Source organism: Elephas maximus, chromosome 13, assembly GCF_024166365.1.
Source record: "Elephas maximus indicus isolate mEleMax1 chromosome 13, mEleMax1 primary haplotype, whole genome shotgun sequence".
NCBI classification, from domain to species: Eukaryota; Metazoa; Chordata; class Mammalia; order Proboscidea; family Elephantidae; genus Elephas; species Elephas maximus.
Genome location: NC_064831.1, coordinates 28,404,871 through 28,418,413, shown reverse-complemented (window position 1 = coordinate 28,418,413; position 13,543 = coordinate 28,404,871). Strand labels below are relative to the sequence as shown.

Genomic DNA, 13,543 nt, shown 5'->3' with positions numbered 1-13,543 from the left:
ATGGTGCACCTTAATTCTGAAAATTTAAGAACTGTTCTTATAACTGTTTAACTATAGAAAATGAAGCATGACAAAATCTTGAATGATGTGGCATCAGGACCCCAAGGGCAAAGTATTTATCTGGAGGGGTATTAGAAATTGAAGTAATGCTTTTCAATAAAATCTCCACAAGAAATCGTAGCCCTCGGTACATATTCAAATGCCTCCAATGTTATCTCCAGAGTCAGTTTCCCTAAGTTTCGACACCTACGTTAGCATCCTGTTTGTGGCATTAAGTCCAAATTCAAAGTTTGCATTTTTCCCACCACTACCCAGTTTTATTCTCCATTACTCAACTAGAGCAGACAATTCTTTGCTTCTAGAACACACCACACACTCTCCCATCTCTGGTTTTATTCCTCATCTCAGAATAATCTTTTTTCTGTGCCCTCTTTCACTGCCAGGCTCATCTCAAAGGCCACTTACCCTGGGAAGCCTTCCACAATCCTCCCCGTAAAAAATTAATGGTTTTTGCTTCTGCGCTCCACCGTTATTTCATGTGCACTTCTATTACAGCCTGTCTGTAATAAGCTGGAGCCCTAGGGGCACAGTGGTTAACAGCTTGGCTGCTAACCAAAAGGTCCACAGCTCAAATCCACCGGCTGCTCCTTGGAAACCCTACGGGGCAGTTCTACTCTGTCCTATAGGGCGCTAAAGAGTTGGAATCAACTCGGCGGCAATGGGTTTGTTTTTTTTGCTGTTGTTATAATAAGATACTAAACTGGCTATCTTGGAGGACAGACCGCATCTATTTCCTGAACAGTATGCACTCAAATACTGTTTGTAGAACAAAGATTTCAAATCTTCAAATTCCAAATCACCACATGGGTATTAGTTTAAAAATTTTTTTTTAAACTTCTGCTCCCCTCAAAACATGTCCCATTATAACATAGTGAGCACTTCTCTTAATTAGAAACAAAAAAGTGTCTCCTGATAAAACTGAATTTTTTTTTTTTTTTTATCTTTGAAACAGTTATGTTCAATGGGCCTGCAAATGCTTGGTATCTGCATCTTACTTCCTAGGATCGAAAACTGCTTATTTTAGAAATAAAAACACTGGTGGAGGGGAGGGCAGGGAACAGTTTATTGTAAAACGTGATGAAGCAGCAAGTGAGTTTCTGCTTTCTATTCCTAGCCAGAGCACACAATCACTGGATATCCTCATCAAAGCCAAGGTAAGGGGGAAAAAAAGGCAGGACCACCATGAAGACAATGCTGCATTAAAATCTCTTTCTCTTGATAATTTCTGGCTTCCAGCTGACTGGATGAGTTTCTTCTGTCTAAAAACAGGAAAGTAAGTTAAAATAAATGATTAGCTGGTTTCACATTAACAGATTTCTAATAAAAACATTTTTTCTGGTAATTTTAATAACATGAAAATGAGAAAACACTTGCAAAATGTGAAACAGAGAACTTACCGCTGTATCATCCTCTCTGTACACTTTAATGGTTTTGTCAGCCTCAGCTGTTAGTAATCGACTTTCAGACTGATCAAAAGCACAAGCAAATATTCCTGATTCACTGTCCAAAGACCCAGGCTGCACAGCCGCATGAACTCTCTGGAAATTGTAGCCTGTTCTCCAGTCCCAAAGATGCATAGTGCCATTGTCAGCTTAAAGGGAAAGATCTAGTTAAACCTGGTATCCCTTTAACAATTCAGTCTGACATTTATTAAACACCAACCATTAGCCAAGCACCATGACAATAACAGTTATAAAGGTATTCAAGACACAGGCACTCAAGCTTCTCTTCACATGGATTTGTTTACTTTCCTTTTTACTCAATTTAAAACTTATTGTATAGATCTCAGAAAGCACCACAAAATCTGACAACCACTTTTAGCTTAATCCAATTCAACTTTAGGCAATTCCCAGTGTAAACCCGATGTATATATGACCGTCCAAATACACACTAGTCAGGTAGGTTCTGCTATAATAGTTTGGTGTGATGGCTTAAAATTTTTACAAAATATTTGCTCTCTCCTTAAAAAAAAAAAGACTAAGCAACATATTTAACATAAAAATCTTATGTTACCTCCAGATACCAGCACTCCATCAGAATTCACCGTCAATGTGTTAATAATAGCATTATGACCAGAAAGATTTTGAATAAAACTTCCATCAGGGAATTTCCACTGTTTTATGTTATCTGGAGAACCAGATGCAAACGTGTAACTGAAAAAAAGATTGAAAAGAATGACAAAAGTAAACCAAGTTAAAGAAAACGGTGAATTTAAAAGCCTATTGTGGTTGCGATTCTGCAGTGTGCACTTACTGACGCATGCCGCTTTAACATCACTACAGTCATGCCAAGGACAAAGTATCACGACATTTCTTCCAAGTTAAATTTGATTTTCAGATGATTTCAAATGCATTTTAAAATTCTAGATTAATGTTTTATTCTCCCCTCACTTCTGCACAGTTCTGCACTGAGTTGGAGCAGTAAATGTACAAAATGTTGAAACCACCTAACTTCTCATCATTGGCAAGGGGACAGGGAGGGGGACAAGGGAAAGGGGGAGAAAGAAAAGGACAGAGGCAGAGAGGAAAGGAGTAAAAGGGAGAGGGGGAACGAAAAAAAGGGGGGAAGAAAGAGGGAGGGACGATGAGACATGAACACGCACAGATGTGTACGGTGACCTGAAACACCTAACGACAGGCAGTGATATTATGTTCAACCTCTGTGGACACCACAACTGTGTTTTCATGGCTCCTCCTCATTTTTCCCCTACATATATTAACCTCCTCCTTAAGAATTATTCTATGTATATTTAGTGCTCAATAATACTTCCGTGTAATATAATCAGAAAACATTAAACCCAGCCGCTATTACGTCCATTTTGACATGTAGCTTTTAACTACATGATTTATTTATATGATCTCATCTAACATTATGATTTGTTACTTACTGTCTTGGATGTAAAACCACAGCCCTGACTGATTTTTTGTGATTTGTTAGTGTGACTCTTGTTTTTCCAGCCACCAAGTCCCATAATCGTATTGTAGTGTCATGGCTTCCTGTGATGAAAATACACACAAAACCCAGACATACACCAGGAAAAAGAATGCGAAAGTTAAAATGTAATAAATTATGAAACATCCTTTCAGATACATGTACACTAAATGAAAGTCATGTTACTTCTTGGCTAATTTCTTTATAGCTCCAGAAATTGAGGTTCACTTAAATTTAATTCTTCAAAAAATTAATCAAAAGTTTGAAGTAATTCCAACAGAACAGCCGGAACATATGTAAATGACACATGAAACCAACACATCACTTTACCCCTGGCAGAGGGGAAAGAAAAAACTCCAGTGATTCTTTAAGATAATAAAATACATCAAATGAATGAGTTTTCTATTACAAAGATCCACTGTTATTAATTTTAAGAAAAACAAGACCCAATGCAAGCTCTAACGTTACTGACGTTACTGATCACTTCATTCATATTACTTCTAACTTCAATTTCCTATACTAGTAGTTTTACACAATAAAAACAATACTTAATTGTATTTAATGGCACCATTTTCCAGTCAGACATTACAAGACACTGTGTGTAACACTCCATGACATACAAAAAGAAACAAAAACAATTGAATAAAGTGACTGCAATAAATTTCAAATGCCTGTCATTAAAATATGCAATAATGGCACAGAAACAAATATAATACAAAGCAAGAATCGCAATGGATATTCAAAGTGCATGTATAATTACGCCCCCTCCTGCTGTGAACGTGTCACCGACTTGGAAAGTATCTATCGTACCAGTAATAATCTGTGGTTCTGCAGCCTGACACCTCACTGTGGCAACCGCATTGGTATGTCCAGATAGGGTGTGCACACTGGCTTTAGTTCTCACATCCCAAATCTGTAAAAGCACAACAGACACACTGTCAAAGACAACAGGCTTCGTACTTCAGGCAGATAACTGGACTGATCCCAGGCTGGGAATTTACTAGACAACTGGGCCTGAAAAGAATGGAGAAAGTGCTTCAATGAGGGATAATGGTCTGTACGCTGAGTGGCGAATGTAAAGAAAAAGAAAAACCCTGAAGGATGAGAGGACTGTGTGTGTATGAACGGGAACACTGTGACTACCGAATGAAAGAGCTAATAAGGGAAAATAATTGCGGGGATGGACTGGAAGGTGAGAATGCTACATTTCAGGGATGGGGCACCCACAACGATACACACAGTGAGGGCATGGCCACGGACTGGACTGAGAACTGACGTGGAAAAACATGTAGGTCAAGTAATTGAGGACGTAAGGCATTGACGAGTTAAGAAAATCATCTTTAATTTTCTATCAAACAATATATGACTCCAATACCAACCCGTATCCTGTAAGATGTAATACATTTACAGGTAACACATGACTCCATCCTACTCACCCGTGCCGTTGAATCTCGACTACAGGTTACCAGCACATCTATTGTTGGGTGCAAATCCAAACCATACACAGCACTTAGATGGCCGTGATAGTGTCTTATAACCTGAACAGAAAGCAGGAAAGTTCAAATTTCTGTAATTAGAAAGATAAACACTGACTAAAAGTTTTTAAATCCTTAACTTCCAACTTACCTTATTATATTCAAGATCCCAGCATTTTACTTGTTTGTCTTCTCCACAAGAGAACAGGTATGGGCTCCTTGTGCTTACGATCACACCTCGCACTGTACTGATATGCCCCGTCAATGACAGTTTTAATTTGCCACTAGCCAAATCCCAGATCTGCAATCAAAGAAAAGTTAACTTTCCCTTGTGCTGGTTACTCCAAAGCAAATATTTAGCATCTTGATGTTCAAATTAAGTCTTCAAAAAGAAAATGAGAAAGATACAGACATAAAAAATTTGTAAAACCCTCCCAAAATAAAAGGAAAAAAAAAAAAGGCATGCTTAAATTGGAAAAATATCTGCAATAAATGATAAAACAATAATATTCTTAATATATAAAAGATACAATAATTTCTATCAAAATATATAATTGATAGAAAAGCATGAAGATGCAAAGCATTAAATTAGCCAAAGGTAGCAACAAATTTAAAAACCCTCAAAATAGCAAATAAAGACATGAAAAAACTTCAATCTCACTAGAAATTTTATATAAACAATTTTTAAAAAGATCAGATACCCATTTTTGCTTATCACATTAATAGATATTTTACAAGAGACACAGTGCAAGTATCAATGCACTCGTTTCGAAAAGTAATTTGTACTTTTTAGGTGCCAACCTCAAAAATGTTTGACCCATTAATTCCATTTTGGGGAATCTAACATAACAAAATAATTTAAAATACAGAAAAAGCTTTACCCACAAAGATTAACTACAGTAATAGTGAATACGAGGAAATGGTTTGCAGACTCTATGAACACCAGAGGAGTATGCTACCATTTAAAAAGAAGGTAAACTTTTAACAGGAATATGCCTTTGATATAATGTTGAGTAAAAAAACAAGATACCAAGCATGACTTTTTAAAACTACACATTATACACACAGGAAACAAAGCTCAGAAAGAAACGCACTGATACACAAGCACAGAAATAAATACTAAAAAGAAATTCATTCAAATATCTAACAGTGGTTATGGATTATGGATGGGTTTATGTTCTTATATAGTCCTCTGCAATTTCCATAAGGAGGCCTGGTGGTTCAGCGGTTAAGCACTGAGCTGTTAAGTTAAATGTAAGCGCTTGGAACCTACCAGCTGCTCCGTGGGAGAAAGATGTGGCAGTCTGCTTCTGTAAAGACGTGCCTAGGAAATCCTAAGGGACAGTTCTACTCTGTCCTAGAGGGTCACTTTGAGTCAGAATCAACTCAACGGCAATGGGTTTTGATATAAAAAGATAACTGGACCAATTTGAGATTAGGCATTGGCTTAAATTTGCTGAGCGCTGATTTTTAAACAATACTTATTTGGAAAAATTAACTGGCATACAACAAAATTTACTTCTACTCAGGTCTAAAAGCTCAGAAAAACTGCAACAGCAATTCTGACAACAGGAAATAACTTACAACGGGTTAAACTTACATGCAAGCAGAGCTATGTTTATTTTTTACTTCCTGTCTTACTACCTTTATAGTTCTGTCAGCAGATCCAGTAACAAACCACTGATTCCCAGGTTCCACAGCAATGCATCGAACCCAGCCAAGATGCCCACTGATGACCTGTGGGGGAAAAGGCATGTGCAGACCCACCGATACAGTTACAATTTATTCAGTTTTAACCACCAGGGTTTCAAATGCCCCTCCTACATCTTCCAATTACAAATTCATGAGATTATTTGACAATGAGGTTTTAGAGCAATAATTATGACATCACCTCCAATGAGTGAAAGGATACATAAACTGTAGAACATCTATACAACGAAATACTACTAAAAAATAAAAAGGAACGCATTATCAATACGTGCAACAACTTGGATGAATCTCAAAGGCATTAAGCTGAATGAAAGATGCCAGTCTCAAAAGGATGCATACTATAAAATTCCATTTGACATACAGTTAAAAAAAGAAAAACTGTAACAGTGGAAACAGGTAAATCGTTGCCAGGATGGCGGGAGAGTACGACTACAACTATAAAAGGCGTCTTTCATGAGGTGATGGGACTTCCATATTCTGTGATAATGCTTACCCACGTCTATATACTTATTAAAAATGATTACAATTATATGCCAAAAGAGATCTATTTTACTACACAATAGTTTGAAAGATGAAATTAAAAATATATATATTAAATCATATCCAGCTTTTCTTCCTGCTATATACATTCTTAGATCTAGTGTATTTCAAATCATCTTCATTTATTATACCTGAAAAGATAATTGGTAAATCCAAAGCAATTTCTTTATTTGGCCTTCCTGCCCTTGGCCTTCATAATAAATATCTCAAACATTTTCCTAAATTTGTCTCTTCTGCTCTCCACATTTACTAGATTTCAATTAGTACTTTACAGGAAGTACAAGTAAGCTGAAGGAAGTGTCCTTCCCAAGGTGCCTTTTAAGACTGTACCTAAACCCTCTCCCACCCCCCTCCTATCGCTTAACCAGCTCTCATATTTACTCTTTTTCCTTATCGTTCTTCTATTCTTCAGGCTTTGTCAGCTGGAAACCAACCACTCTCTGCATGGTGGGATAACAGGCAGGTTCACTCACCCTGTAGAGTTTCCAAGGTGGGTGCCACTGGGGTTTTGGCATTGTAGGGGCTTTTTTGGCCATTAGTGCAGAGTTCTTGGCATTGCTAGACTCCATAACAACCTAGATACAGAATAGATTATGTTATCATTAAAGATACCACACCTAACATTTGATTTTATCAACTGAATAATGGAAACTAAAAGAGGGGTATATGAAAAGGGTCCCCCCACCCTGAAATTAGTGAAAGTTAATTTTCTTTCATAACTGGGAAATGGGTCTAAGACATCTCATCAGAACTGTATTTTCCTCAATGTTAATTTTAATTTTAAAATGCAATTAAAAAGCCCAGCAGAGGAAGGATATTTGAGTGTTGAAATGCACAAATCTCTGCGTATGGCTTCATATCCCAGCTTGGGTAAAAATTCCATCATCTCTTTTTGTAAAACAGGGCTAATAGTGCCTATCTCATAAAAAAAAAATATTACATTATTTAAATTCTATTTCAAAAGGCATACTAGCTGATATAACATCTACTTTACCCACTTAGAATAAAGGCCTGGTGTTCTACTTTCAAAAAAATCAGCCATCGAAAACCCTAGGGAGTACGGTTCTACTGACACATCGAGGCCGCCTTGAGTCAGAACTAACTCAACAGCAACTGACCATGATGGTCACACTCAGCGCCAGGCACTGCTATTAGTGCTGAGGGTACAAAGGGAAAATAAAACAAAGCTCCTGTCCTCAAGAAACTTACATCACACCCACCTAAGGCAGCAGAGGGCCTGGGCAGAGAGACCTGAGAATGCAGGTTAAAAGAGGAGGTGTGGTGTGAGGGCTACAAATGCATTCACTTCATAAAGACAAATCACCTGTATAATAAATGGGGGAAGTAAAGACTGCACTCACTTCAACTGATGATAAAGTTCATAATAAACTACACTGTATATTCAGCATATTCTTTCTACAACTACTTTCACAAATAAGAGCAGCTGCCATTTAATTACACATAAACCCATGTATTTCTAAATGTTTATTTATAAGACATTAGTTGTTCTGCCCATGAATATTATAATACTGATAGCACTCGTGGTGCAGTGGTTAAGAGCTACAGCTGCTAACCAAAAGGTCAGCAGTTGGAAACCACCAGCTGCTCCCTGGAAACCCTATGGGGCAGTTCTACTTGATAGCAATAGGTCTTTTTTTTTTTAATACCTCTCAACTTTAATTATGTAAACAAACTTAAAATTATATAAAAAATACTATTATGTTTAATATATATCAACACCTAATGCAAGTTTCAGAATAACACTCTGAATATTTTTAATAACAGATAATAAATAGTAACATTACATTTTCTTCACCAAATGCATACTTTCTATAATGTGTGAGAATTACAATATCCTAAATTAACAGAATTTTAAATTCTAAAAAATATGTCAATTCACTAACAAACCAAGTTTCAGGACTATGAAATATTAACAGCTAGCTCAGGCTGCTATCTACTTTAATAATTCCAAGGAACTGTTGATTTAATATTTTAAGGAAGATTTTCAGAATGAAGAGAAATAAGATGACACGTTCCAGAAGCTAGAGACCACCACGTTATTTCACACAAGAACACTTACTGAAGTCATCGCTGGAGCCTGTGACCGGTCAGAGGCCCCAGGATGTCGGTATTCACTTCCACCAGGGGCAGTGCGATTTGCATCAACCCTGAAGTGAGAAAGACACCACGTTCTAAGTAACTAATGCCTTCATTCATTGTTCTGCAGGACCATTCTTTGATTTTTTTAAAAACTGATAAAGGAAAATGTCATACAATACATAATTATAAAGAAATGCATAAAAATGAGAAAAAAAGTGAATAGTGAAATATGTTTTCAAAACCTTTATAATCAGAATTATAAAAATATTTCATACCTGGCCTGAGAAGAAGGTAATGCTACAGCTAAAGACTGTGCAGCTGATTCACTTGGCATTCTCTGAATCTTCGTATCTGCTGTCAAAGCGACCCCTTATTAAAATAAAAAGAAATTCCTTTTAGCGGCTATGTTTGTTTTCATTTACATTCATTTAAAACAAAACACAAGAGGAAAACATACATCAAAAAGGTTAACGGTGATTATCTCCAGGTGGTGTTAATACAAAACTTGATTAAGGTTTTAAGTTTTTTTCTTTTGCTTCCAACTTTTTTTTTTTACAATAAACAATTATTAGTTATAACAAAAATAATATAGATTAATAACACATACCTCAAATCAGATTTGATCAGTGTGATATTGAAGTACCCCAAGAGAGTAAAAATTACATTTTTATTATCTTGGGACATTACCTTCAGATGTAAAAATTAAGCTGTTTCCCAAATACTACCAGAAGTCCAGGAGTGAAAGTACATCACTAAAACAACATTCAATTCACCTGTACTTTCTATATGGCGAATCCTACCCTCCAAAATTAGTAGAACCTAGTGATACTAAGTGTCTTTGTCCTCTACCTTCACACACACACACACACGGCACACTTTTGTAATATCTGCTTTTGTAACGATACTTCTATCGCTTTTATAAGCTTATTGATTTTCACATGGCTGTGCAGATAAGCATGACTAGGCCAGGCGCAGTCTCACTGGTGCAGTGCCTGAAAAAAGATGGGTGCTTAAGAATGTTTGCTGAATGAATGTATGTGATACTAAGTATCAGTTAACTATTATCTAAAAAGCTATGCCTGGATGCTACTGAACTTATTTTGTATTTTATAGGCAACAGGAATCATCCATGGACATATATGTCACAATAGGGCGTTTTTAATATCTAACAGCTGACTTACCAGGTCCTGGTGGGTATGGATGTGTACCTGTCACCAAATACTCAACTTCTTGTCCTAAAGGGGCAGAGGAGGGACAGAGAAAGCTGTCATCCTTAAAACGGTGAATTCTTCTTATGCACAAGTATCATCTATTTTAATGAATCAAATAATAATATTAAACAATCAACTAGACTTCTCAAAATTTCCCAACTAAACTCAGGTCTCAGAACTAAGAGAAGCTGATTGTGTTTGTTTGACCCCTGAAGACCATGTACAGAGCTATTTCCTTGCCTCTTTGCTGATGTGAGATCAATAAAGTATGTCCATTTACTATATAGCAATGGTAGGTAGAAAGATCGTCCTCATCAGGTTAATTCACTGTTTTTTTGTTTTTATTTTTTAATCAAGCAAATGGTTTCCCTGTGGAATCCTGGATTCTCTTATTCATTACAATTTGCAGTCATATTAGTACTTAATACCATCCTTCTGAGCTATAGCCAAGACAGATGGTCTCTTCATAGTTTAGGACTATTCTCCAGATTTTTCCTTTGGTCTCCACTGTGACCTTCTCCACAACTTCAAAATGTCTGCCATTACTATACTACCACTTTCACTTCCTATAAGAGAGAAACCACCAACTGATAATCTCAATCACTAGTCTCATGATGAAATCAAGATTTTCAGTATAATTCTAATATAGCCATTAAATACTGGATGGCTTCAATTAGTTCTTCTACAAGGAGTGCTAACAAGACATCTTATTTTTCTAGTTTAAAAAAAAACATTTCGATTCCTGGTATTTCTGGTAACACCATACTCACCTTGATTGGCAGGATATTGTTTGTTGCCATATGAATCTGCTGCATTTTGAAGGGCCTTCTCTTTAAAATTTTCTTTTGAAGTAGGCATATGCAACACAGGGCCATACTCATTACGAAGCTTGATTCCCATCTTTCGTTTGTGACTATTTAAAAAGTATAAATGTAGAACATATTTTTAAATAATTTAAATATATTCACCACTGCAAATGTTTATAGCTAGCCTGAGAACAAGTACTTAAATAACTTAAGTTTGCCTAGCCATGTAGAAAAAGTTTCTATTAAGATTTTAAATAAATACCATTTTAACTTTAACTTCAAAAATTTCTAAGTGCATTTCCATATCATGTTTACTTTTGCTCACATTCTACCACATAGCATCCATGAAGTCTAAGCAGTATTTTAGCTTGTTACCTAATACAAACTCTTTCATGTTGAGATACCAAGAGTCCAATTGATCTAAAAATATATGAAAAAAAATATAGAGACTGATAAATTCTTTCCAGTGTAAAAATACAGTAAAAGCTTCTATAACAATTTTTATTGGATTTATCTAAAGTTAGTTAGAACTAATCAAAGTACTTAATTAGTTCAACATTTTAAAGAGAAGCACACTTGTATTATTTTTAAGTATAGTCTACTTTATAAATCGAACATAAATGCTTGTCTGAGGAATTAAGATTCTAAACGAAGGGTAGGACAAAGAAGGAACACTGCACATAATGCAATCCCAGACTGGAGCTGGAGATGTAGAACCAAAAATATGCCATCACTCAAAAATCTTCATCATACTAACGAGAAAAGGTGGGAGGAGAGGTACTGGCCAGGTACAATTTCAGCTCAGCAAGGCTCTGAGAGCAGCGGGAAGCTGAAAGCACATACAAAGTGATTTGATTATAAAATAAAACACCTGAAAGGGGCTCTCCTAATTACTGGGTATTTGCGAAATGCAATTAATTAATGAGATTTTTACTGTGAACAGTAAGGCCAAAAAAAAAAGTTATATCAGCTTAAATTATGCTACAGCAACACTCATTACTGCGGAGCTACCTTATGACTGTTAGTATTACTAATTAATCTTTAAAGGATTAAATAGTCCCCTTCTTCCCCAAATGTTAGAAGTTTAAAAATTGTAGCAATTGAAAAAAAACTATGCCTACCTCTCTTCATCCAAAGGCACAGGTTTTCCATTATCAGCTACAAACATGTCATGGGTCCTCTTCAATGACCTGAACACAAGTGTGTGCACAGAATGTTTCTGTACCTCCTGAAAAGAAAGAGTGCAAATGTAGCTACAAATTACTCACCACTGCTTTAACCACTCACCACTGCTCCCAGTAGCAAGCTGTAAGAGTCAAGTTTAGAAAAGAGGAGGAAGCTGCTCTTTGGCTAGAGTCCCAGGTACATTAACTGAGCAAAGCCTGAGATTAGTAATTTATTCAGTGCACACTATGTGTCTGGCAGGCACTGCGCTAAAACCTATCAAAAGAATGATGAAAAGAGTCAAGCTCCCTTTGCTCAAGGACAAAGAGAGAAATAAAAATAAGCAAAATAGTCCCACATTTTTATTACTGCTATGAAAGTAACAAGCAAGGGCTGAGACACAAAAAGGAGAAGGGAAATTACGCAGGATGGTTAGGAAAGGTCTCTCTGAGGTGACATTTAAGCAGAGGCTGAGTTACCCTGCAGAGGGGAGGTAAGGACAATTTGGACAGATGGAAGCCCTCACGTACAAAGATGCTCAGTAACTGCAATAATGCCAGGAGCTCCAGGGCAGTTGTGTGTGTGCGTTAGGCGAGAGGGTGGGTCTTGTTGCAAAATGAGGTTGCAAGAATAGGCAAAGTCCAGATCAGGTAAGGTCTTTTAAAACCATTACAATAATCCGTATTCTTGTCCTAGTGGTAACATAAGGCCAGCAAAGGGTTTTTACCAAGGAAGGCGTGACCAACTTACGTTTTAAAGAGATCAATTTAGGGGGCACAAACATGGAAGCAAGGAGACCAGCTGGGAGCTAATGCAGCAGTCCAGGCAAAAGATGATGTTGGCCTGAATGAAGGTGATTGCGACGCGTATGGAGAAAAGTGGAGAGAGTCGAACTATTTCTGAGACAAGGTAGACAAGACCTGCTAACAGAATAGGTATTCAATCTAGGAAAAGATGTGAAAACTCAAGAATGGCAGGTTTTCCTGGGGGAAGAGCTGCGATAAGAGACCAACTGGAACCAAGATACAAAACAACAGCAGTCTTTAAGGATCCAGAATTACTGGCACTCCCCTGCGAGCGGCGACTACCAGTGGTCGAACATCAACAGAAGCCTCACCTACGGGGACAGGGCGCAGCTCCTAAGGGCCAATTGAGGACTGAATAAATTATCTCAGGCTTCCCGCCTCAAACTCGTGCTCTCATCCCGCCTCTTCCCTCCCCGAAAACCTTAAGAAGAGACCACCCGGCCTCGGCAAAACAGCCTCCCCTCGCAGCCTCTCTCGCCCCAGATTCCCAACACACGCTATCACCCACGCCCGCCGCCAGAGAAAAGCAGTTCAGAGCCAAACGACTCCTCAGCGCCTAGGTGTCACTCTACCTCGACCATGATGCTGCCGTGAAATCCGCCTCTCCGGCAGGAACGGTACACTAATCACCAACGCAAAGGCCGCCGCCACAACTGTGCAGCCCCTTCCGCAATCGCGCGCCCTGGCGCCGGATATGACGTAATTGTGCGCAGGCGCGCTGGTTGTCCGTAGGTGGTCTT

At 37.6% G+C, this 13,543-nt stretch overlaps 1 protein-coding gene across 1 annotated transcript; it reads right to left on the bottom strand.

Moving 5' to 3' along the window:
• Nucleotides 1-1,257: 1,257 nt before the first annotated feature.
• PLRG1 (pleiotropic regulator 1) lies at nucleotides 1,258-13,490 on the bottom strand. The gene is made up of 15 exons (XM_049906111.1): nucleotides 13,376-13,490; nucleotides 11,955-12,061; nucleotides 10,798-10,940; nucleotides 9,998-10,051; nucleotides 9,092-9,185; nucleotides 8,797-8,884; nucleotides 7,190-7,291; nucleotides 6,111-6,203; nucleotides 4,618-4,767; nucleotides 4,428-4,529; nucleotides 3,802-3,904; nucleotides 2,948-3,056; nucleotides 2,074-2,213; nucleotides 1,458-1,651; nucleotides 1,258-1,319 (listed from the first exon to the last, which is right to left on the bottom strand). The coding sequence occupies exons 1-15, from the start codon at nucleotides 13,382-13,384 to the stop codon at nucleotides 1,260-1,262; spliced, it is 1,548 nt and encodes a 515-aa protein (XP_049762068.1). The 5' UTR covers nucleotides 13,385-13,490; the 3' UTR covers nucleotides 1,258-1,259.
• Nucleotides 13,491-13,543: the final 53 nt, after the last annotated feature.

Excerpts from the sequence above, each read along its gene's own strand:
- PLRG1 (XM_049906111.1), bottom strand. Across the intron at positions 8,885-9,091 it reads TTACCTTCTTCTCAGGCCAG|GGTTGATGCAAATCGCACTG; the intron begins GTATGAAATATT and ends TTCTCACTTCAG. Across the intron at positions 6,204-7,189 it reads CACCTTGGAAACTCTACAGG|GTCATCAGTGGGCATCTTGG; the intron begins GTGAGTGAACCT and ends TTTCCCCCACAG.